Genomic DNA, 27,228 nt, shown 5'->3' with positions numbered 1-27,228 from the left:
AGGTGGTTAATGAAAAAGTGTGCATCGTAGAACTCACGCCAGCCTCGTAGTTTAGCTGCCACAGGCGTCAGGCCCGTACACGGCCCTTTAGTCGCCTAATAAGCACTTATTACGATATCTAGCCAGAAGTGTTTTCTCTGCTGCCGATAACCCTTAAAGTCGTAAGCGGAGGTTGTGTGACTGAAGAGTGCAGTGATCGGGGGAAGCTCGGCTTATCTGAGGCGGCTGCCCTTCGTGCTATCTCGGCCTACTGCCACGGAGGGCGTTACGCAGGAAGAAGCGGGCAGCCACTGCGACGCCAGAAGACACGCCAACGCCGCACCATGAGGACCACGACAGCGCTGCTCGCCGCCTTCTGCGCAGCCGTGCTGCTGGCCACGGTTCACGCCGACGTCAGCATCCAGGTCGTCACCGAGTGTCCGCGTAAGCAACCACGCTCTTATTCGTGCCATCCGTAACATGAAACGACGTTACGTTCGCCTCCGTAACTGGATGCAGGGCACCTGGGATCCATTGCTGTCGGCGTTTGAGATTTTCTCCTCTGAGACTGGGTGTTGTGTCGTCCTTATCATTCTTTCATCATCACTGAAGCTCAAGTCGCCTAAATTTCCTCAAATAAAAAGGCTGGCACTATGTGGCCATTAATACTATACGGTTATCTCATATGAACGGCGCTGCGATGTACCATAACTCCAGCTTTTTGAGCAAACCTATACTCGTTCATCACTAATCTAAATACAGGGTGAAGTAACTTAGACAACTTAAAAACTTTGTGTTCTGCCTTACGGCAGGTCTTGTCATGGGGAAAGCCCATTCAGAGATGTCCACCGCATGAGCGTCTAGGGAAGTGATTCCAGCGGTGGTTTCCCGTTGCCTTCCACTGATGATGATGAAATAATAATGAGGGCAACACAACACAGAGTCCCTGAGCGGAGAAAATCTCCGACCCAGCCGGGAATCGAACGCGGGCCCCTTGGCGTGACAGACCGCCGCGCAGACCACTCAGCTATCGGGACGGACTACTTAGACAACCACACACAACAAAAGAAGATTCTCTCTTTTTTTTTTTTTTGAGTCATTAGTCTTCTGACAGGTTTGATGCGGCCCGCCACAAATTCCTCTCCTGTGCTAACCTCTTCATCTCAGAGTAGTTCTTGCAACCTACGGCCTCAATTATTTTCTGATGTATTCAATCTGTATCTTCCTCTACAGTTTTTTACCTATAAAGTTCCCTCTAGTACCATGGAAGTCATTTCGTGATTTCTTAACAGATGTCGTATTAATCTGTCCCTTCTCTTTGTCAGTTTTTTCCTCATTGTCCTTTCCTCTCCGATTCTGTACAGAACCTCCTCATTCCCCACCTTATCATCTACCTAATTTTCAGCATTCGTTTGTAGCTCTACATCTCAAATGCTTGGATTCCCTTCCGTTCCGGTTTTCCCACAGTCTATTTTCACTACCATACAGTGCTGTGCTCCAAACGTACATTCACAGAAATTTCTTCCTGGAAGTAACGGTTGATACTAGTGGACCTCTCTTGGCCTGGACTGCCCTCTTTCCCAGTGCTAGTCTGCTTTTGATGTCCTCCTTGCTCCGTCCGTCATTGGTTATTTTGCTGCCTACGTAGCTGACTTCCTTAACTTCATATACTTCATGAACATCGATCGTAATCTTAATTTTCTCACCGTTCTCATTTCTGTTACTTCTCATTATTTTCGTCTTTCTTCAGTTTATTCTCAATCCACATTCTGTACTAATTAGACTGTTCATTCCATTCTGCAGATCACGTAATTCTTCTTCACTTTCATCAGCGAAACGTATAATTGATATCCTTTCACCTTGAATTTTTATTCCACTACTGAACCTTTCTCTGACTACTATCACTGCTTTTCGATGAGCACATTGGATAGTTGAATAGTGTGTGTGTGTGTGGGGGGGATACTAAATCCCGGTCTTAAACCCTTTTTAATCCGGGCATTTCATTCTTGGTCGTCCAGTTTTATTATTTTCTCTTGGCTGTTGTACATATCGTACATTACCCGTCTCCCCCTGCAGCTTACAACTACTTTTCTCAGAATTTCGAACATCTTGCACCGTTTTACGTTGTCGAACGCTTTTTCCAGGTCGACAAATCCTATGAACGTGTCTTGATTGTTCTTCAGACTTTCTTCCATTATCAACTGCAACGTCAGAATTGTCTCTCTGGTGCCTTTACTTTTCCTAAAGCCAAACTGATCGTCGTCTAACATATCCTCAGTTTTCTTTTCCATTCTTCTGTATATTATTCTTGTCAGCATCTTGGATGCATGAGCTGTTAAGCTAATTGTGCAATATTTCTCTCACTTGTCAGCTCTTGCAATCTTCGGAATTGTGTGGATGATATTTTTCCGAAACTTATATGGAATGTCGCCAGACTCATACACTTTACACACCAACGTGTAGGTAATTCTTATTAACGTTTAAAAATCCGTGAAGCGACGTAGATGACGCTGGCTCAAATACTTTAATATAAGACACATGGGGTCGCAAATGTCTGGAAATACTCCAAAAGTGGGTGACAAATGTCGAAAATGTGATGTTACTAGAGGGTTTGCCTCGTTATACTTGCAGAATTCTTGCTTGTCCATTCTACCCTCGCTATCAGGGGGCAGTACTACACATTCATTCTTGCATTATCCATTGTGATACGGTAATGCTGGCATATAGCAACAAAGTAGAAATCATTTCATACGTCACATCTTGTCCGATAATTGACTTCGACTTCAGAACACAGCACGTGTGAGGACTGTGTTACATTTCCTGAATATATTTTTTTGCCTTCAGTGTTTACTTAAGTACAGAGTCCCTGTTTCACGCATTGGACGAGTCACGGTTGCAAACCTTATGTTAGAACGTAAAACCCGCTGTGAGAAACGTTCTGCGAAAATGCTGCAAGTAGCACCATAACCCTGATAATCATCTGCAAGCTCATTAAATGTAAATGGAATTTATTGTAGTCTTGTATTACCACTAGCCGGCCGAAGTGGCCGTGTGGTTCTGGGCGCTGCAGTCTGGAACCGCGAGACCGCTACGGTCGCAGGTTCGAGTCCTGCATCGGGCATGGGTGTGTGTGATGTCCTTAGGTTAGTTAGGTTTAAGTAGTTCTAAGTTCTAGGGGACTAATGACCTCAGAAGTTGAGTCCCATAGTGCTCAGAGCCATCTGATCCATTTGTGTTACCACTGCCGCGAGCACTCCTGTATCACATTGGATAATGCAAAATCGTAAACGGATCAATCTAGCGGAGCACTACCCTCTAGTGGCGAGATTAGGTGCAATAACTTTCTCCTCCGAATGCGAAAATATTTTGTTGACACCGACCTACATAGGGAGGAACGATCACTAAGATAAAACAAGGGAAATCAGCTCATACGGAAAGATATAAGTGTTCATTCTCTCCACGCGCTATACGAGATTGGAATAATAGAGAATTGTGAAGGTGGTTCGATGAACCCTCTGCCAGAGTATCCATCTAGATGTAGATGTAGATGTAGACAAGCCCAAATGCTGCTGGTTCGAAGAGGTGCGTTATCTGGTGACGTCACATGTTAAACATTTGTCATCCGCATCTGGGATATTTTTCTACATTTTCGTCCCCGTGTGTCTTATACTAAATCACTTGTCTCAGCGTCATATACGTCGCTTCGGAGGTTTTAAACGTTAATAAGAATAAACCTGTATTCAGAAATCAGGCAGCACTCTTGGTTTCCAGACTGAAATGGGAAACTCCTCATAGCATCCCATTCAGATCTTGTGGTAAGATGGCCCAGTGGATAGCTTGTCAAAAACTGAAACAGATGAGGCATGAAAACAGGAAGAAGGTGTGCTGAACTGTGAAAAAAGAAGAAAAATAGAAATAGTGAACAGTCCAATTTTAAGATGAGAAACATAATCACAGTGATATTGTACGAAGAGTATTCTCTAAGAAAAGTTTTGGTCAGTAATTAAGTGTCGTGCCTTGTGAGACACTATCGTAATTACTTCCAGGGCGTGACAGCATTCCGAAGAGTACTGTTTCCGTCTATCGCTTGCGTCTTTGTCCTGCAGTCTTCGCAAGGTCGGCGTGGTTACAATCGGCTTTGGCATGGTTAGTTTGAAGGGGTGGCCGGATGCCCTTGCTGCCGCCACCCCGTATCCCTTGGGATGAAATTAGTCCACCCCCGGCTGTCTGCATCTAGTGTGAATCATGAAACAGTGCGAACGTGTTGGAAATGTTTGAGCGTCGTGTAACGGAGGCGGGACGTGGGGACCAGCGCGCTACTCACCTAGTGGGATGTCGAAAACCGCCTAAAAACCGCAGTCAGGCTGGCCGGCACACCGGCCCTCGTCGGTAGTCAGCCAGGCGGATTCGAACCGGGGCCGGCGCGCCTACCCGAGGCCAGGAAGCAGCGCATTAACGCTCTCGGCTAACCTGGCGGGTCTTGTAACGGGCCGCGCGATATTAGCCGAGCGGTCTCAGGCGCTGCAGTCATGGACTGTGCGGCTGGTCCCGGCGGAGGTTCGAGTCCTCCCTGTGTGAGTTTGTCCTTAGGATAATTTAGGTTAAGTAGTGTGTAAGCTTAGGGACTGATGACCTTAGCAGTTAAATCCCATAAGATTTCACACACTTTTGATTTCTTGTAATGGTACTGTATATCGGGGCTGCCACGCTGACTAGATCTGCGTTCACTTTGCCCTTTTATAGGAGTCGTGTGTTTGTTATTATTATCGTCCTGTCAGATGATCAAAACATCGATTATTCTTTGAAGTGGTCCCTAGATACAACATTGCACCCTGAATTTCACCTGGATTTATCGCACACAGTCTTGTGTTACAAGACTTTTGCCGTCTTCCGGATTCGTCGACTGACGTTTTTAATTTTCATCTACCTCTGTAAGTCCAGAGGCAATAATTCTGGTGAGCGCACACGCCATTTTGTGTTTCCTGAACGACCTATTCAACTGTCTCCCAATGTTCTGTTGCGAAGATCTGTATTTATGTGCATCTTCATATTTTCGCTCACTCCGAAGACGGCAGGACGGTATTCAGTCGAAATATTAGAAGAAGAAGTCGAATTTATGAGGCTGCCAGCCAGAAATTTTATGGAACCATTTGTAATTATCTTCAATGCCAAAAAAAAAGTGAAGCACTCAGAACTGGAAACCTCACGATTTGCAAGAATATGTGATGCTGTTACAGTGATCACAATATCGAGTAAAATTTTCAAAAATGTTCAAATGTGTGTGAAATCTTATGGGACTGAACTGCCAAGGTCATCAGTCCCTAAGCTTACACACTACTTAACCTGAATTATCATAAGGACAAAAACACACACATCCACGCACGAGGGAGGACTCGAACCTCCGCCGGGACCAGCCGCACAGTCCATGACTGCAGCGCCTTAGACCGCTGGGCTAATCCTGCGCGGTGTCAAATTTTCAAAGAACTTGTCAGCATGAACTGCCTTACCAGAATGAGACTGCACTCCCGCTGTCCTGGATGCATGCACTGACTCGGTTGGGAACGACGTCATGAAACTGTCGTATTCTCTCCTGAGGCAAGCTGGCAGTGTTGACATTCGAGCTGGTCCTATGCGTCCAGAATGAGATTTTCACTCTGCAGCGGAGTGTGCGCTCATATGAAACATCCTGGCAGATTAAAACTGTGTGCCGGACCGAGACTCGAACTCGGGACCTTTGCCTTTCGCGGGAAAGTGCTCTACCAGCTTCTTGGTCCTATGCGTGTTTTCTCGGGGTTATGTCTGACCACGAGAGTTCCGCAACATGAAGCAGACAGTTCGTAGAGACACATCACATATCATGTACGGATGGGCATTACCCATTTCAAAAGTGGAGGTCACATCGCAGGTAACACGTGAGGATGCAGGATGTCCGTGACGTACCCTGAGTCACTACCAGCCGTGAAATCAAACCCAACAGCATCCCGCGTGGGGTAGTCGTGCGGTCTGAGGCGCCTTGCCTCGGTTTCCGCGGCTCCTCCCGTCGGAGGTCCGAGTCCTCCCTCGGAGACGGGTGTGTGTGTTGTCCTTAGCGTAACTTACATTAAGTTAGATTAAATAGTGTGTAAGCACAGGGACCAATGACGTCAGTAGTTTGCTCCCGTAGGAATTTACCACAAATTTCCCAACTGCTTACCGCACCATTTCGCCAGGAGTTACATGGGTCAGGAGTAATACCATTGCGCCTCTCCTAAACGTTGAAACAGCGGAACCTCCGACGATATTCATCCGGGGTAGTGCAGAATCGCGATTCATAGTTGAACACAATGCGACGCCATTCTTCAGCAGGCCATGCTTCCCGGTCAGTCTATGTTGTCGTACTAATGGCAGCATACGCATGGGATGGTAATTCTTTGTGCTATTAGTCTCTGACCAGTGTTGCGGAATGACCCAGAATGTTGCAAGGTGTCCATTACTTGTTCTCGGATGGCAGGCGTGGATGTGTGTGGTCGGTGTGCAATACTACCTTCTCCCCTTCTGGTGATAAAATGCGGTAGACGGGAACCTCGACTATGAGTGTGCCTGCCTTGACGTTGCCATGCAGTTCAACATTGGATCACTGTACCATCCGAAAGCCTCACAAACTCGATATTGCACGATTCGATGACCCTGCTAAGTGGAGACCCGCAATGGGGCGCCTTTCAAACTCTGCCAGCTGCCGACAATACTGTCCCACACGAGTACGTGGCGTCTCCGTGTCCTTCGCAGCTGTCACTCAAGCCTCTTATATGCCCTATCAGGCCTGGTAACAACATTAAACACGAAGAACATCAATGCACTCTCTTAACAAAATGGAACACCTACAGCTGTCCTTATGATGTCATTTACCACGCGGCTAGTAGTTGCGGTGCTTCCGTGCACTATTTTCAGGTCTTAGCTGATGTTGAGGAGGTTAACACCATCTGTATACACGATGCATCAATGGCCAACATCTTAATTGGTTTTCGCAAACTATCTGTAACCACAATTTTGTGTCTTCAACCGTCGATTTGATGGTATTAGCCCCCTCAGTGTGAGTTAAGACCTGAAGATGGACCACTGAAGCACCGAAACTGGTAACCGTGTGGCAAATGACGTCATAAGGACGGCTGTAGCTGTTCCATTTAATTATATAAGTGAACGACCAAAGTCCATCTGTAATATGCCACATCTTATTACGGATATGTTCCACCAAATAAATAATACGTATCTTGTGTGACCTGTGGTGCTGCTTCTTGATGCTGCCGTAGGTTCATCTTGATGTTACTGCATCGCCACGTGGGAGTCTTGCAATGGTGTGAATAAGTTTCAGTACTTCTTGTTCACAAAGAATTTTATTTCGCACGCTAGATGTTTGGCGGCGAACTACATGCATAAAACTCATCTGAAGTCTGACTTAAGACTGCCTTCTGGCGGATTACAAATCGCTGCTATTTATATGATTTCAAACAATTACTGGTGCTGTTACATATTGAATTTTGCATATTTAACAATTAAAGTTTTTTTATACATCTTCCCTAATTTCATAGAAAATTACATGGCATAACCTTGAATAATTTCAAGCAAAGACAGGAAAGAATATATTTCTATAAAGACCATAACTTACATGTTTTATCATTACAACAATATATTTCACTAATTTGCATACATTATTTTATTAACAAAAAGGAGAGTTATCCTAGCATTTTCAGGTGAACAGAGAGATTAGTTTTATTGAACGAAAGGCCTAGATTTTATTAATTAAATTTTGTAAGAGTAAAATTTTACATTTTCTGTATGGTCGTAATTACAGTTTCATTAACTGACACCATTTAGAACATGACCTTGTTTGATCCTGATTGAAAAATCATCATGTCATATTTTTATTCATCATCATCATATTTTTATTAGGGATACAAATTACTTCTGATCTAACAAAACACAAAAATAGGTGTCTCTCGATGACGTGAAATATTGGAGCTTTAATCGTTAGTTACGCCATAAGTACAGTAGCAATTTTATTCCTACTATGTGCCTGTAGTTTGTATTGTGTGTAAATTGTGATCGGACATTAGTTTTTAACCCAACGTGTTTGCTCCATTCTATACACTAGCGAGGCCCAGCGTAAACAATGTCAGAACAACAGTTTAAATAAGTATAAATTACTAACATTACATATATGCCCTCTTTGGGAGAATGGAGATGAGACAGGAATGGGAAACAGGATTCCAATAGGGGTTGTGGTATTGCACCTCAAACCTCCAATCCAAGGATGGACATACTAGAACTAAATGAACTCTGGTGGCCATGTTACACGTCAGATTGCCCCTCTATTCGCTTGCGGTCTCTTTTTGTGGGGTCTCTGAGCACTATGGGACTTAACATCTATGGTCATCAGTCCCCTAGAACTTAGAACTACTTAAACCTAACTAACCTAAGGACATCACACAACACCCAGTCATCACGAGGCAGAGAAAATGCCTGACCCCGCCGGGAATCGAACCCGGGAACCCGGGCGTGGGAAGCGAGAACGCTACCGCACGACCACGAGCTGCGGACAGGTCTCTTTTTGTGTAGTCCATGTCCTCTCTCTTTCTCTCTCCTTCCTCTTTTTCCTTGTGGACTAAACGCAGAACGATTAAGATGCGCATGAAGTAAAAAAAAATGTCATACTCCCTTTTCGGTGAAACCAACAGCAGAAGAAACCGTAAGACTAAAGAACTAATGGAATGTTACAAACAGATCCACGGGACGGGTGCGATTATGCCCTTAAATGTGAAGTACACAGATGACAAATTTCTGTTGATCATAATGAGCGAAAGTTTTCCGTCCTAACAAACGATCCTTTTATTGTCATGGCGATAAAGCCCGATTTCTGATTGCACCACACTATGCACCACATGATGGACCCGACTCTATGCCGTAAGAGTACATCTTAGACCTTTGGCCTACGAACTGTCCAATCAGCGAAACATTCGCTTTTTTCATTTAGCCGATAACTTCGTTAGCCGGCTTTGTGACTTACCAGTTATCAGCTTCATATAAAAAAGTGTCGAATACGTCGGAGGGGCACCTTATCGCTTCACATGGGTCGCGATTTATTACGCGGTCAGTATCCATAGAGAGCATCTTTGCTTCTTCAAATGTGAGTTCATAGTGAGTTCATAGTGAAAACGTTTCTCGCGGAGCTCTAATATGAACGCAACATTAACGGATTTCGATAATTACAGTCCTGTGTTCGTAATTTCCGATGTCTCAAAAAATCTATCACAAAAAATTGTAATTCGATAAAAAATTTGGCTCGGAGAAAAACTTCTGCATCGTTCTCCTACCTCCATCTTTTCCTCTTTCCCACTTCTACCACTAGCTTACCAATCTACTGGCGCGGTGTTTTTGCTCTTTTCGATAGTTTTGCCAAGCGTCGCGTCATTTACTCATTTGAAAACAGTCTTTTTCAAAACTGCACCCCGCTAATAATCTTTAAACGAGTCAAACCTGTATAACCTACCAAACAGCAGCGCTGATTTAAATTTAACGACGCAACGGATTTTTATTACTTCCGTCTCCATTTAGAGAAATTCCTGGAGATACCTAAAGCACACCATTATTTCAGCCCCCATCGCCGTAAACAGTCTGAGAAGGTTATGTTTCAGAAAAAAATCGCTTTCAGCTATATATGAACTTTTACAGTTACGCGACCAGTTTCGTGATGTCAAATCACATATTGAGGTGTACACACGCCTAATACGTATAAGAGGGGTACTCAACCTTCTCAAGGTAAAATACCATTACCGGCAACAGCAGGGCGTCATAGTTCATACTGACCAGGTCAAAAACTGATATTTCGAGTAGCCTTGCGGTTCTAGGCGCTACAGTCTGGAGCCAGGCGACCGCTACGGTCGCAGGTTCGAATCCTGCCTCGCGCATGGATGTGTGTGATGTCCTTAGGTTAATTAGGTTTAATTAGTTCTAAGTTCTAGGCGACTGATGGCCTCAGAAGTTAAGTCGCATACTGCTCAGAGCAATTTGAACCATCTGAAAAACCGATATTTCATTTCTGAAACATGGTTACTTCAGCTGCGGTTGCTCTCAACAGGAAACCACTTGGAGCCTGAGAAAGGAATCGTTTCTCGTAACTTGGTACTCTGGACATAGTGGCAAATCTTTGTGATCGTCAGGCAAAGTAATAATAAGTCACATCAGGTCCATCTGTGGTTGCCGTTATGTAAGTACTGGTGACTGAAATTCAATACATAGCCTCCTTCAAAAGACGAATATTTCCTACTATTGATGGTTCAAATGGCCCTGAGCACTATGGGACTCAATGTATGAGGTCATTAGTCCCCTAGAACTTAGAACTTGTTAAACCTAACTAAGCTAAGGACATCAAACACATCCATGCCCGAGGCAGAATTCGAACCTGCGACCGTAGCGGTCTCGCGGTTCCACACTGCAGCGCCTAGAACCGCACGGCCACTCCGGCCGGCCCTACTATAGTGTTCACCATTTCACTTATCGCTTATATAAGCGATACGTCTATGAAATATGAGTGCTGAGATTGTCGACATGCCTAATGATGGTTCGAATAGTCTTCTTTTTTCGGGGGCCTAAACGAATTTTAAGTAACTTATGGAGGCCGACCTTACGATAGTTCATCCCTATTGGTCCTTAACATCACGAAAACATACAAAGCAGAAAAAATGCAAACACTACACGTACTGCATTCACACCAATGAAGATGGAAAATGTTGTTTGGTTAGTGGCGAAGATAACGGATATTTTTCCACCTTCGAGTGCATTGGAATACGTTTTGAGCATGGTGATCCCACCCCTGTCTACAGTGGCTTATGCAACACACACACACACACGCAAACACACACACACACACACACACACACACACACACATACATACATACATACATACACACACAAATTAACCATCACGCAGGGATTATTCGAATGAGACGGAAAATTGTAGATGTGGTGTATAAGTACAGACAAACAAATGGCTACAATTTCAAAAAAAATAGATTATTTCTTCAAGAAAAAGAGCTTCATGAATTGAACAAGTCAATAACGCGTTGGTCCACCTGTGGCCCTTGGGCAAGGAATTATTCGGCATGGCGTTGACTGGTAGTGCTGCTGGATATCCTCCTGCCAAAGTCTGAACAACTGGCGCGTCAGAGCGTCGAAGTCTCGAGATGGCTAGAGGGCCCCTGCCCATAGTGATTGAAACATTCTCAATTGGGGAGAGATCCGGCGACTTTGCTGGTCAAGGTAGAGTTTGGCAAGCACGAACAAAATCAGTAGAAACTGCCGCTGTGTGTGCGAGGGCATTTTCTTGCTGAAATATAAGCCCAGGATGACTTGTCATGAAGTGCAACAAAACAGGCCGTAGAATAATATCGTCGACTTATCCCTATGCTGCATCCAGAAACTCTGTCAATCAAAGCCAAGCCGAATAAAAGCTTGCTCAAGGGCCAGAGGCAGACCAAAACGTTATTGTGAATTTTAAAATTTTCCCGGCGAATTGACTGTTCAAACAAATTTCGGGCTTGCAGCCGGTCGTCGTTCAATACTTCGCACGATATTTCAACTGGGCACCTGCCAGTCATCTTCAGGTGAGCCGTCGCAGCCCAGTTGAAATATCGTGCGAAGTATTGAACGACGACCGGCTGCAAGCCCGAAATTTGTTTGAACAAAACGTTATTGACTGCCTTAATTCGTGAAACTCTTTCTCTGGAATAAATCATCCAATTTTTTTGAAATTGGAATCATATTTTGTCTGTTGATCGCATCTACTAATTTCCTGTCTATTCAGATAATTCCTTTTTTGATCTTACATGTACCACGTATTGGTTTTCAAGGTGGTGGCTGAATAAACGGAACGATAACAGAACTGAATCCACGTATCGGGCTTCTGACAAAGTTTAAAGCATTCTGGGCGTCTACACTGGGATTATGCACTCTACTTTGTCATCTGTGTTAGCTACTACACGACGTATAAGTTCCGAATGAACAGTAAATCGAGGGAAAATATGGAACCAAGAAATATGTAAAAATCTGAATGGTACAGATGAAGAAGCAAATAAATAGGTTAGGAACTAGAGAATAGATATCCAAAACTATGTATTTAACATAAAGAACAATTTGAAAGTCATCCTCCGCAGCTGGATAACTGTGCCTGGAATTGAGTAGCAGTAACTTTAGTCAAAATTTATTCCCATCCATAAATTAGATAACTTTTTCAGAGATATTTTATGTTCATTTGTAAACGTAGTTCATATTGATGCAATTAGTACGTGGTTTTCGAATTCAGTGAAGTGCCTTTTCACATATTACAATTTCAAATAACTGCTGACAGTGGTGTATTTATGTCTGCTGTAGGTTTCATACAGTTCAGAAACAAATATTGCAATACACGCAGAATATCACAATTTGTTTACTGCAATGGATTTTTCAACATTGTGTTCATCACGTAACTTTTTTGGTATTTGTTTATTTATTTTGCTTATTGAACATAGTTGACAACGTATTGAACTAGTCAACGTACATATAGATAAAGATCTTCATTTTTTGGAATGTAATTTGTTTTTAGAAATAATAATAAATTATTTAAAAAAGTCAGTGTGCACGACTGCCATGCTAAGAACCCCACTACCGCCAAGTATTTTTGCCTCATGGTAGGACTGGAACCTCCACCACCTGGCTTGACATAATACAGCACATGCCTTACACGATGAACTACCTGAAAATGCGGAGGTAACGGAGATTTCTTCTCTCGACAACTGTGAATGATTTGTATGAAGCTTCCTGCTGTACATAATGGTTACCGGATTCTATTATACATCGATTTTGAAAGGTGAAAGAGTCCTTCTTGACCGTGATTTGTGTATGTAATGGATTTCGCAAACAGTAGCGATTACACAACTCAGAGAACTGTACTGACATATGAACAATAGCTATTATAAGAAGGAGATGAAGTACCTGGACTTTTCATCTCACGTTGTCAAAAATAAATAAATAAATAAATAACATGGTTCAAATGTCTCTAAGCACTTAACATCTCAGGTCATCAGTCCCCTAGACTTAGAACTACTTAAACCTAACTAACCTAAGGACATCACACACATCCATACCCGAGGCAGGATTCGAACCTGCGACCGTAGCAGCAGCGCGGTTCCGCACTGAAGCGCCTAGAATCGCTCGTTCACAGCGCCAGCACGTTGTTAAAAAACACCAACTAACTATTCGAATGCAAATAGTGGGAGTATACATAAAAGTGGAGTGAGCGAAAGAGTGTAAAATGAGGTAGCTGCACGTTTTCATATCTGATATCAGTGAAACCATAACTGAACGTAATAAGCGTACATTAAGTGCCTCACAAAAAGCGTCGCGCATGGTTCTAAATTAAACCGCTATTATCTTTTTTATGGACGTATAACCCCAGAAGATTTAAAGGCTCGGAATTTTTATGAGTTGCCTATCTTAACCATTATGGACACCTCAAAGGGCGTCCTTGATCTTTACGGTCAAATTTATACTGATAATTTAGGAACACAAATTGACTTTTCTGTGATGTGGACCTAATGGCCCCAAATTTAGATATAGTTTTATTATTCATGTAGACAACTTATACCTAAAAGTAACAAAGATTTGTTCAACCAGTCTCACAGTCTCAGTGCTGAGAAGCCAATTTACGACGTTGAACTCTTTGTTCAAAATCATTCTGGAAACTACTTAGCCGGCCGTTGTAGCCGAGCGGTTCTAAGTGCTTCAGTCCGGAATCGCGCGACCGCTACGGTCAGAGGTTAGAATCCTGCCTCGGGCATGGATGTGTGTGATGTTCTTAGGTTAGTTAGGTTTAAGTAGTTCTAAGTTCTAGGGGACTGATGATTCAGATGTTAAGTCCTATAGTGCTCAGAGTCATTTGAACCATTTGGAAACTGCTTCCGGCTGGGGCTATAGCGCTCTCCAACATTCTTTCTTCCGGCAGTGCTACTTCAGCAAGGTATGCAGAAGGTGTGTTACATCTACATCTACATGGATACTCTGCAAATTGCATTTAAGTGCCTGGCAAAGTGTACATCGAACCAGCTTCACAATTCGCTATTATTCCAATCTCGTATAGCGCGCGGAAAGAACGAACACCTATATTTTTCTGTACGGGCTCTGATTTCCCTTATTTTATCATGGTGATCGTTTCTCCATATGTAGGTCGGTGTCAACAAAATGTTCTCACATTCGGAGGAGAAATTTGGTGATTGGAATTTCGTGAAAAGATCACGCCGCAATGAAAAACACCTTTGTTTTAAAGTTGTCCAGCCTAAATCCTGCATCATTTCAGTGGCACTCTCTCCCCAATTTCGCGATAATACAAAACTTGCTGCCATTCTTTGAAATTTTTCGATGTACTGCGTCAATCCTGTCTGTAAGGATACCACAGCGCGCAGCAGTATTCCAAAAGAGGACGGACAAGTGTAGTATAGGCAGTCTTCTCAGTAGATGTGTTACATTTTTTAAGTGTCCTGCCAATAAAACACAGTCTTTTGTTAGCCTTCCCCGCAACATTATCTATGCGTTCCTCCCAATTTAAGTGGTTCGGAACTGTAATTCCTAGGTATTTAGTTTGGAAAGTATGAGAGAGAGGTGTAGCAGTCAATCTCATGTTTAACTTTTCAGTTACGATTATGTAAACGTGAAGTGACAGACATTCTGTCCTCACTTGCAGTTTCCTCAACGGTTTTTGTCGGTCGTCTCTCAAAATGTCATTAACTACAACGCTGTAGTCTGTTGCAGTCAATGGCCTTTTCTTTTTTGGGCTGTGCTCTGTGCTTACCCGATCTTCACGGAAACGAGAAGACCACTGTGATACTGTGCTACGATCTAGTAGACTATTCCCGCACGCCTCTCTCAAAGCATTGTGAATTTCCGTTGGGTTCTTTCCACATTGGGATTCGACTTAGATGTACGAACGGTGGTCACAGCATTTAACTCGAGCTGACTCGGTTTCAGTCCCCTTTTTAGAACTGAATTACCCACGACACAGCCACGTGAACCAGCAAACACAAATACGACTGTCACGTCTAAAGACTAGCTCACAATTGACATGAATTTCAACTTTATCACACGACCGTAACCTTCGCTCTTGAGTGGTCTGCAATGACTTTCAAAATGATCCTGGCATTTAATCGACGTGATTGTGTCGGGCAGCACAGCACTAATACTTTATTCGAACATTACAGGATTGGTTTTCCTAATTATCTTCACTAAAATTTTTACACATTTAGAGGAAGCTGTTATTCATCAAACCAATGCTATTCTTTCTATACAAGTCATCCTGAATACTACGGCAGCCACTCAAAGACAACATTTTCGACGTTTTCCATTACACTACACCGTCATCATAAACAGTCGCAGCACTGCACTCCTTGCCCACTATGGTAAATTTCTTCCAGCTGGGCTAATACCTCATGCGAAATTTTTCTTTCGTCAGTCATTGGGCTTTGCGGGAAGAACATCCACCCTCAACACGTTTTAATAAATGTGAAAATATCAAGATTGTTAAGTACATCTCCAGTTTATTCTGTACGCTATCTGTTTCGGCCATATAATACGCCATCATCAGGCCCTCTATACTAGAAACTGACTGAATTTTCCATTCACAAAGTTATATATGCCTTATATGAAAATAACCACTAGCAAGCGACAACTCGAACACTTACATACGTGTTACTACAAAGAATAATGCTCCATCTTCTGTAACTAGTCAAGAACTGTGAAGAGAGAGAAGTTCCACCATGTACACATTACAGATGAGTGTGTACTGTTTTTTAAGGTAGCGCCACCAACGTTCATGTGCTAGACAGTTCTTTGTTTAAACAATTTTAGAAACATATGCCTCATAAGCAATGTTCATTCATAATTTTGTACAACCTTCAATACACTCTAAGAAAAAGAAAAAGAAAAAAAAATGAAAAAAACCTGCGTACCAAGAAGGAATTATCCAAACGAGACAAAAATCGGCAGATGTGACGTGCATGTACAGACAAGCAAATGATTGCAATTCCAGAAAAACTGAATGATTTATTAAAGACAAAAAGCTTCACAAATTAACAAATGAGTAACGCAGTGGTCCATCTCTGGCCCATATGCAAGCAATTATTCGGCCTGGAAATGATGTGATCCTGAGGGATATTGTACCAAACTCTGCCCAATTGACGCGTCAAATCGTCCAAGATCCGAGATGGTTGCAGGGCACTGCCCATAGTGCGTTCTCAAGTGGGTAGAGATCCGGCGACCTTTCAGGCCAAGTTATGGTTTGGCAAGCAAGAAGACAAGCAGTAGAAACTCTCGCCGTATGTGGAGGGCGTTATCTTGTTGAAATGTAAGCCCAGGATGGCTTGCCATGAGGGGCAACAAAGCCGGGCGTAAAATATCATCGACGTACCGCCGTGCTGTAAAGGTGCCACAGATAATAACCAAAAGACTCCTGCTCAGAAAAGAAATGGCTCCCTAGACCATCAGTCCTGGCTGTCTGGCCGTAAGCCGGCAACAGTGTGGTATCCTATCGCTCTCAGGGGGTTTCTTCAGAGACTCAGTTCAAAGCGGGACTCACCTCTGAAGACAATTCTATTCCAGGCAGTGAGATTCTAGGCCGAAGACGTGTCTTGAGACTCTCCGGATGGCGCTTTTCTTCTATACAGGGTGTTACAAAAAGGTACGGCCAAACTTTCAGGAAACATTCCTCACACACAAATAAAGAAAAGATGTTATGTGTACATGTGTCCGGAAACGCTTAATTTCCATGTTAGAGCTCATTTTAGTTTCGTCAGTATGTACTATACTTCCTCGATTCACCGCCAGTTGGCCCAATTGAAGGACGGTAATGTTGACTTTGGTGCTTGTGTTGACATGCGACTCATTGCTCTACAGTACTAGCATCAAGCACATCAGTACGTAGCATCAACAGGTTAGTGTTCATCACGAACGTGGTTTTGCAGTCGGTGCAATGTTTAGAAATGCGGAGTTGGCAGATGCCCATTTGATGTATGGATTAGCACGGGGCAATAGCCGTGGCGCGGTACGTTTGTATCGAGACAGATTTCCAGAACGACGGTGTCCCGACAGGAAGACGTTCGAAGCAATTGATCGGCGTCTTAGAGAGCACGGAACATTCCAGCCTATGACTCGCGACTGGGAAAGATATAGAATGACGAGGACACCTGCAATGGACGAGGCAATTCTTCGTGCAGTTGACGATAACCCTAATGTCAGCGTCAGAGAAGTTGCTGCTGTACAAGGTAACGTTGAACACGTCACTGTATGGAGAGTGCTACGGGAGAACCAGTTGTTTCCGTACCATGTACAGCGTGTGCAGGCACTATCAGCAGCTGATTGGCCTCCACGGGTACACTTCTGCGAATGGTTCATCCAACAGTGTGTCAATCCTCATTTCAGTGCAGATGTTCTCTTTACGGATGAGGCTTCATTCCAACGTGATCAAATTGTAAATTTTCACAATCAACATGTGTGGGCTGACGAGAATCCGGACGCAATTGTGCAATCACGTTTTCTGTGAACGTTTGGGCAGGCATTGTTGGTGATGTCTTGATTGGGCCCCATGTTCTTCCACCTACGCTCAATGGAGCACGTTATCATGATTTCACACGGGATACTCTACCTGTGCTGCTAGAACATGTGCCTTTACAAGTACGCCACAACATGTGGTTCATGCACGATGGAGCTCCTGCACATTTCAGTCGAAGTGTTCGTACGCTTCTCAACAACAGATTCGGTGAGCGATGGATTGGTAGAGGCGGACCAATTCCATGGCCGCCACGCTCTCCTGACCTCAACCCTCTTGACTTTCATTTATGGGGGCATTTGAAAGCTCTTGTCTACACAACCCCGGTACCAAATGTAGAGACTCTTCGTGCTCGTATTGTGGACTGCGATACAATACGCCATTCTCCAGGGCTGCATCAGGGATTCCATGCGACGGAGGGTTGATGCATGTATTCTCGCTAACGGAGGACATTTTGAACATTTCCTGTAACAAAGTGTTTGCAGTCACGCTGGTACGTTCTGTTGCTGTGTGTTTCCATTCCATGATTGATGTGATTTGAAGAGAAGTAATAAAATGAGCTCTAACATGGAAAGTAAGCGTTTCCGGACACATGTCCACATAACATATTTTCTTTCTTTGTGTGTGAGGAATGTTTCCTGAAAGTTTGGCCGTACCTTTTTGTAACACCCTGTAGATTCCCATTTCAGTCTCCCGAACGTCTCTGTCACGTTCAGGAGTGGGCTGTTCCGTCCCGTTACGATGTTAGCGGCGCGCTTCTGTATTCGTTCCATGTCTGCCGTCATGACTAGTTGACAAGGTCAATAAAACGCTGGGGCAATAACTCTTGAATTGGTTGCACCGGCATTTTTATTCTCTTCTGCTTTCACAGGTGCTCTGTACTTTTCCAGAATCAACAAACCTGCCGACCATTCGTATTACCTAATGCACGTTTCATGTGTTCGTCCCGTTTCGTATACACTGAGGTGTTAAGTCATGGGATAGCGATATGTACACAAACAGATGGCGGTAGTATCGCATATACTACGTACAAAAGGGCACTTTATTGTCGGTTCTGTCATTCGTACCCAGGTGATTCATGTGAAGAGGTTTCCGAGGTGATACGGCCGCACGACGTGAGTTAACAGAATTTGAACACGGGATAGCGGTTGGGAATGGCCGAATCGGACATTAAATTTTGGACATCTGAAGGGAATTCAATATGCCGAGATCCACAGTGTCAAGAGAGTGCCGAGAATACCAAATTTCAGGCATTAACTCTCACTATGGATAACGTATCGGCCGACGGCATTCACTTAACGACCCAGAGTAACTGCGTTTGCGCAGAGTCGTCAGTGCCAAGAAACAAGCAACACCACATGAGATGACGGCAGAAATGAATGTGGGACTTACGGAGAACGAAGGTGCCAAATTAAACGCCCTTCACCCGTCTTTTGTCGGGCAACCACTTTCATCGTTTTACTACGCCATCTTCAGGCCCCTGACCGACGTATAGGAATAATCCTCGCTTGTGATCGAAACAGCGCCCAGAAATACCAGGAAGGAGGTATACGGCTCGTGTTGTTTGTAGTTCAACCATGTGTAGACGGCCTATACCGCGGTTCGATCGGCGTCCGCATTGTTACTGTGTGCCAGGAAGAGTTGTCAAAAAGGGAAGTGTCCAGGGGTCTCGGAGTGAGCAAAGCGATGTTGTTCGGACGTGGAGGAGATACAGAGAAACAAGAACTGTCGATTGCATGCCTTGCTCTGGCTGCCCAAGGGCTACTACTGCAGTGCATGACCGATACCTATTGATTATGGCTGGGCGGAACCCTGAGAGCAACGCCACCATGTCGAATAATGCTTTTCGTGCAGCCACAGGACGTCGTGTTACAACTTAAACAGTGCGCAATAGGCTGCCTGATGCGCAAATTCACTCCCGACACCCATGGCGGGGTCCATCTTTGCAACCACGTCACCGTGCAGCGCGGTACAGATGGGCCCAACAACATGCCGAATGGCCCACTCGGGATTGGCATTACGTTCTCTTCACCAATGAGTGTCGCACATACCTTCAACCAGACAATCGTCGGAGACGTGTTTGGAGGCAACCCGGTCAGGCTGAACGCCTTAGACACGCTGTCCAGCGAGTGCAGCAAGGTGGAGGTAGCCTGATGTTTTGGGGTGGCATTATGTGGTGCCGACGTACGCCGCTGGTGGTCATGGTAGGCGACGTAACGGGTGTACGATTCGTGAATGCCATCCTCCGACCGATACTGCAAACTTATCGGCAGCATATTGGCGAGGCATTCGTCTTCATGGACGACAATTCGCGCCCCCATTGTGTACATCTTGAGAATGAATTCCTTCAGGATGACGACATCTATCGACTACAGTGGCCAGCATGTTCTCCAGAAACGAACCCTACCGAACATGCCTGGGATAGACTGAAAAGGGCTGTTTATGGACGATGTAACACACCAACCACTCTGAGGAATCTACGCCGAATCACCATTGAGGAGTGGGACAATCTGGATCAACAGTGTCGTGATGAACTTGTGGATGTATCAATGCAAGAGGACGTGCTACTGGATATTAGAGATTGCGGTGTGTACAGCAGACTGGACCACCACCTCTGAAGATCTCGCTGTATGGTGGTCCAACATACAGTGTGTGATTTTCATGAGCAATATAAAGGGCGGAAATGATGTTTAGGTTGATCTCTATTCCAGTTTCCTGTACAGGTTCCGGAACTCTCGGAAGAGGTGATGCAAAACTTCTTTTGATGTGTGTGTTAAGAAGAACAGTGAAAGAAGATGAATAGCAGTACTCGACCAGCTATTGAGCAGCGCTGCTGCATGGCAGAAGCAGTAAGCGCAGGCCGCTCTATCGAACGGGCACGTAAAATTCCCGTATGTTTCAGAATGAAATTTTCACTCTGCAGCGGAGTGTGTCCTGATATGAAATTTCCTGGCAGATTAAAACTGTCTGCCGAACAGAGATTCGAACTCTGGACCTTTGCCTTTCGCAGTCAAGTGTTCTACCGTGTGAGCTACCCAAGCACAACTCAGGACCCCTCCTGACAGCTGTATTTCCGCCAGTACCTCGTCTCCTGTCTTCCAAGCTGTGAGGATGGGTCGTGAGTGGTGCTCAGTCTGTAGAGCACCAGCCCGCGAAAGGCGAAGGTCCCGAGTTCGAGTCCGGCACAGGAAGTTTCCGGTATATTGTTGTGTGTCCCAGGTTGAAATGAAGTTAGGAGTGACCTCTCGTGGCAGTGATGGGGCTATAGGCTGGTCATCTACAGAGCAGGCGTTATATGACGGGAAAAGCAGCAACGTAAGCAGTCGTTGCAACTCTAGAGAACAGAGAAGCTCCACCGGAATCTGTACGTTTATACCTATCTTCCATCTATATATTTTGTAAATTAAAGCATGCGCATCCCTATGTCAACAGAAAGCGTCGACTGGTTTCCCGTTACAAACAAAATGATTTTTAAAGCAGAATTTTAAGTGTCCATTTGGTAGAGAGAGCCCAGAATAGTGCAGTTCCATATTTGCTTTATCGGTATGTATTAAAAGCGACAGCAAAACACGAAGAATTCAATCACAACTGGCAGCACCCAAGCACTGCAAGGCACGTGTTGACTGCTACTGCCAAGAATGCTGGAATGCTGTTTATTCTTCGTGTTTCACGTCCCTGTTAACGAACATCTATAAAAATAGTGTCGCACTAGAATAATCTGGTACCGCTCTATCGAATGGGCACGTAAAATTCCGCTTTAAAAATCATTTTGTTTATAACGGGAAACAAACCGACCCTTTCCGTTAACATTTGGCTTCGCATGAAAGACGTGATGAGCACTATTTCTTTGGGTTGACACCAACTCTACAACGCAAAAATGAATTTACGGAAATCTGCTGAAACATCCGAACAAATGCGTCTGACTACTCTTGCGAGTTATTTATTGCCGTTGCGCAATACAAGGTGTCTGGCCATTTACTTTAGTGCTAACCTTGCGAAGCCGAGGTTCGTCGCCATTTTTTTTAAAGAAATTCCAGTCCTGCGAGAAATATAACCTATTTTTCTAATTTTTACTCTCAGGTTGGATTACATTATTCTAATTTAGAAGATGTGGATTCGTCTTATAGTTACGTCCGTTTGTTGCAGATCATCCAGGACAGTGCTTCGACTCCAACACGGGCAACTTCTATAAGAGTGGCGAGAAATGGCTTGTCCCAGGACAATGTGTGGAGTACAGCTGCTCATTCCCGCACATTAATCGTGTAGGGTAAGTCCTGCAGCACTTCGTACTTAAATTTTTGTGTGCTTACTAAGTTTAGTCACTTACTGTGACTAGAGGCTTCCAGCCGCCTCCCATCTCTTTCTCTCTTTTTTCTCTCTCTCTCCCTCCCTCTGTGTGTGTGTGTGTGTGTGTGTGTGTGCGCGCGCGCGCGTATGTCTGTGTGTGTCAGAGGGAGGGGGGGGGAGGAAAGGGGTTAAATGGGAAACAATCGAAGGTCCGTGGTCGATTGTTTATGGTCAGAAGACATTTTATCGCCACTGGCAACATAGAGAAGGGAATGAGGTGAAACTAAAATACGCTGTTTGGTCACAAGTATCCGGACGCCTCTATGTAATGCGGAATTAACCACTAGATGTCAGATGAGGCGGGGGGTATTGTGTTTTCGGTAGAGAGGCAGTAACAGTAGAGTGGATCAATCTGGAGATGTCAGTAACTTCGAACGTTGACTATTCATATAAAAAGTACATCAGTGACGGTTCAATCCCCCTAAAGCTGCCCAAGTCGGCTGATGTGAGTGTGAAATGGAAACGCGAAAGAACAATCGTGGCTAAACGGAGATCAGGGGGATATAATTATTTAACGTAGAGGAAGGTGTCAGCGATCATAAGGTTGTGACAGCATCTATGACGACAGGTCGTATAAGGAATGTTAAGAAAGGTAGGAAAATATATTTGCTCAGGAAGTGTGACAGGATACAAATTTCAGAATACCTCAGCAGTCAGCATCAAATATTCGGTGATGAGGACGAAGATGAGAAGAACAAACGGAATAAATTCAAAGGCATCGTTCAATATGCCTTAGACAAGTATGTTCCGAGTAAGGTTTTAACGAATGGGAAAGATCCACCATGGTTAGATAGCCATGTTAGAAAAGCGCTACGTAAACAAAGAGCACTTCATCTCTGATTCAAGAGAGGAAAAAACCTAGCTGACAAACAAAAGCTGAAGGAAGCGAAAGTGAGTGTAAGGAGAGCAATGAGAGAAGCGTTCAATGATTTTGAAAGTAAGATGTTGCCAACCGACGTGAGTAAAAATCCTAAGAGATTTTGGTCGTATGTAAAATCAATAAGTGGGTCAAAATCATCTATTCATTCTCTCGGCCATACTGGCAGCGAAACGGAAGATAACAGAGAGAAGGCCTAAATACTGAATTCGGTGTTCCGAAGTTGTTTCACAGCGGATGGTGGTAGCACTGTCCTTCCTTTCAATCCCGGAATTGAAAAGCAGCTACAATGGCTTAGTAGTGGAAAGCCGTCAGATCCAGATGAGATACCTAAAAGATTCTATAAAGATTATGCGAAAGAACTTGCTCCCCTCCTAGCAGCATTTTATTGTAGATCGCCTGAGCAACGAAAGGTACCTAACGACTGGAAAAAAGAGGTCATTCCCGATTTTAAGAAAGGCAGTAAGACATATCCACTCAATTATAGGCCTATATCGTTGACGTCAATTTGTTGTAGAATTGTGGAACGTGTTTTATGCCAAGAGTAATGACTTTTTTGGAAAATGAACATCTCTTTAAAAATCAACATGGATTTGGCAAACAGAGAACCTGCGAAATTCAGCTCATTCTGTTCCTCCTTGAGATCCACAGCACAGTGGACAACGGCGCTCAGGTTGATACCGTGTTCCTTTATTTCAGTAAGGCATTTGGCACCGTCCCGCATTGCCTTCTAATGAAAAAAATACGAGCTTACGGAGTGTCGCAGCAGATCTGCGATTGGATCCAAGACTTTCTTGCCGATAGGACTCAAAACGTCGCTCAGGACCATTTCTGTTTAAAATGAATATAAATGATCTAGTAGAACGCGTCGGAGGCTCTTTAAGGCTATTCGCAGATGTTACAGTTGTCTATGCCAAAGTAGCAACGCCAGAAGATAGTAAGGATTCGCAGAGCGACCTGAAGAGAATTGATGATTGGTGCAGGCTGTGGCAGTTGACCCTGCACGTAAATAAATGTAACATTTTGCGAATACATAGGAAAAGATATCTACTACTGTACAGTTGCACTATTGATGACAATCAGCTGGAGACAGCGTCTGCCGTAAACTATATAGAGCGACCTTAAGTGGAATGACCATATAAAGCAGATAATGGGAAAAGCAGACACCAGACTCAGATTCATCGGAAGAACCTTAAGGAAATGTAACCCATCCACGAAAGAAGTGGCTTATAAGGAGCTTGTTCACCCGATTCTTGAGTATTGTTCATCTATCTGGGATCCCTATCAGGTAGGGCTGATAAAGGAGATAGAGAAAATCCAACAAAGAGTAGCGCGTTTCGTCACGGGATCGTTTAGCTGGGGAGAGAGCATTACGGAGATGCTAAGCAAACTCCGCTGGCAGACGTTTCAAGAGAAGCGTTGTGCATCACGGAGAGATTGACTGTTGAAATTTCGGGACAGCAAATTTCAGGAGGAATCGGATAACATACACTACTGGCCATTAAAATTGCTACACTACGAAGATGACGTGCTACAGACGCGAAATTTAACCGACAGGAAGAAGATGCTGTGATATGCAAATGATTAGCTTTTTAGGACATTCACACAAGGTTGGCGCCGGTGGCTGACATGAGGAAAGTTTCCAACCGATTTCTCATACACAAACAGCAGTTGACCAGCGTTGCCTGGTGAAACGTTGTTGTGATGCCTCGTGTAAGGAGGAGAAATGCGTACCATCACGTTTCCGACTTTGATAAAGGTTGGATTGTAGCCTATCGCGATTGCGGTTTATCCTATCGCGACATTGCTGCTCGCGTTGGTCGAGATCCAATGACTGTTAGCAGAATATGGAATCGGTGGGTTCAGGAGGGTAATACGGAACGCCGTGCTGGATCCCAACGGCCACGTATTACTAGCAGTCGAGATGACAGGCATCTTATCCGCATGGCTGTAACGGATCGTGCAGCCACGTCTCGATCCCTGAGTCAACAGATGGGGACGTTTGCAAGACAACAACCATCTGCACGAACAGTTCCACGACGTTTGCAGCAGCATGGACTATCAGCTCGGAGACCATGGCTGTGGTCACCGTTGACGCTGCATCACAGACAGGAGCGCCTGCGATGGTGTACTCAACGACGAACCCGGGTGCACGAATGGCAAAACGTCAGTTTTTCGGATGAATTCAGGTTCAGTTTACAGCATCATGATGTTCGCATCCGTGTTTGACGACATCGCGGTGAACGCACATTGGAAGCGTGTATTCGTCATCGCCATATTGGCGTATCACCCGGCGTGATGGTACGGGGTGCCATTGGTTACACGTCTCGGTCACCTCTTGTTCGCATTGACGGCACTTTGAACAGTGGACGTTACATTTCAGATGAGTTACGACCCGTGGCTCTGCCCTTCATTCGATCCCTGCGAAACTCTACACTTCAGCAGAATAATGCACGACCGCATGTTGCAGGTCCTGTACGGGCCTTTCTGGATACAGAAAAAGTTCAATTGCTGCTCTGGCCAGCATATTCTCCAGTCTCTCACCAACTGAAAATGTCTGGTCAAATGTGGCCGAGCAACTGGCTCTTCACAATGCGCCAGTCACTACTCTTGATGAACTTTGGTATCGTGTTGAAGCTGCATGGACAGCTGTACCTGTACACGCCATCCAAGCTCTGTTTGACTCAATGCCCAGTCGTATCAAGGCCGTTATTACGGCCAGAGGTGGTTGTTCTCTGTACTAATTTCTCAGGAGCTATGCACCCAAATTGCTTGTAAATGTAATCACATGTCAGATCTGGTATAATATATTTGTCCAATGAATACCCGTTTATCATATGCATTTCTTCTTGGTGTAGCACTTTTAATGGCCAGTAGTGTATTACTTGATCCCACATACATCTCGCGTATTGACCACGAGGAGAAAATTCGAGAAATTAGAGCCAATACAGAGGCTTACCGACAAATATTCTTTCCACGCACTATTCGGGAGTGGAACAGGGTTGGAGGGACCAGGTAGTGTTACCGAAATTACCCTCCTCCACACACCATTAGGTGGCTTGCGGAGTATGATGTAGATGTAATGTACTGGCGGACAGGAATCGTCAAGCACTAAGGAAGGTGGTTTAAGAAATCGGACAAGCGGAAGGAATCACTCGTGAGTTCCAAAGGGCTACCAGCAGTCCAACTAGCATAGTGGCTGAGGGTAGGGAACTGTAAAGACTGGACCACAACGGTCGAGCGGTTTCTCATAAGCCACGTATTTCCGTTGTCAGTCCTAAACGACGCTTGAGGTGGTGTAAAGAGCCACACTACTGGACAGTGGATGTCTGGAAATGATGGTTCAAATGGCTCTGAGCACTATGGGACTTAATTTCTAAGGTCATCTGTCCCCTAGAACTTAGAACTACTTAAACCTAACTAACCTAAGGACATCACACACATCCATGCACGAGGCAGGATTCGAACCTGCGACCGTAGCGGTCGCGTGGTTCCAGACTGCAGCGGCTAGAACCGTTCGGCCACTCCGGCCGGCTACTGGAAATGATTGGAGTCACGCTATACCCTGTGCCAATCCGGTGGAAGAGATTACATTAGGCCAATGCATGGAGGACTTTAGGCACCAGCGTGTGTTGTGCCAAAAGTAAACTACAGGGGAGGTGGTGTTACGGTGTGAGGGCCTTTTTCTTGGTTAGGATGTGGTCTCCTTTCAGCGCTGAAGAAAACGCCAAATGTGGAAGAATATAAACGCATTTTATAGCCTTGTGTACAGTAGAGGGATAGTTCAGAGACAACACGCCCTGTCATAAAGTAGCACCTGTGAGGCAATGGTTTGTGGACAAGAACTTGCGTGCAACGGGCTGGTGTGCCACGAGTCCCACTTTCAACACAATGGAAACCTTTGGGATGAGTCAGAACCTCTATCCCCGGCGTCCAACACCAGTACCTTCTCTGGTTTCGGCTTTTGAGAAAGAGTGGCTGCTCTTCTTCCACAGAAACGCAGAAGCGGCATTGAAACTGTACCCTGCAGAGTTCATGCTGTCATGAAGGCGAAGGGGGGGGGGGGGGCGGAGGGGGGGGGGGACTCAGCCAAGTTTAATGAACACTAACTGTGGTCCGGAAACTTGTGAGCAGATAATGTAAATGGTCAGTGCTGATTTATGGGTTAGTAAAGAAACGAAACTTATTCCGCAAAAGCGACGATGTGTTACCCGAGAACTAATCCTGGTCCCTAATGTTGCAGGTGCGGTACGGTGGGCACATCACCTCCGTGTGAGGTGGTGAGGGACACGTCCAAGCCGTACCCAGAGTGCTGCCCCACCGTCAAGTGTCCATAGAGGCAGTCTCAGATTCGTCGTCCACATTTAATTACTGTATTCTGCTTCAATAAACCAACTGCATGTACCAGCCACGAAAAGCAA

The 27,228-nt window shown here is 44.7% G+C and overlaps 1 protein-coding gene across 1 annotated transcript; it reads left to right on the top strand.

Annotated features, from left to right (window-relative positions):
• Window positions 1-209: 209 nt before the first annotated feature.
• LOC124798528 (venom toxin OcyC11) lies at window positions 210-27,228 on the top strand. The gene is made up of 3 exons (XM_047261975.1): window positions 210-423; window positions 21,730-21,850; window positions 27,051-27,228. The coding sequence occupies exons 1-3, from the start codon at window positions 324-326 to the stop codon at window positions 27,142-27,144; spliced, it is 315 nt and encodes a 104-aa protein (XP_047117931.1). The 5' UTR covers window positions 210-323; the 3' UTR covers window positions 27,145-27,228.

This window comes from Schistocerca piceifrons, chromosome 5 (assembly GCF_021461385.2).
Source record: "Schistocerca piceifrons isolate TAMUIC-IGC-003096 chromosome 5, iqSchPice1.1, whole genome shotgun sequence".
Classification (NCBI taxonomy): domain Eukaryota; kingdom Metazoa; phylum Arthropoda; class Insecta; order Orthoptera; family Acrididae; genus Schistocerca; species Schistocerca piceifrons.
The sequence above is the reverse complement of the archived record's forward strand: the minus strand, read 5'-3'. Positions and strand labels throughout refer to the sequence as shown.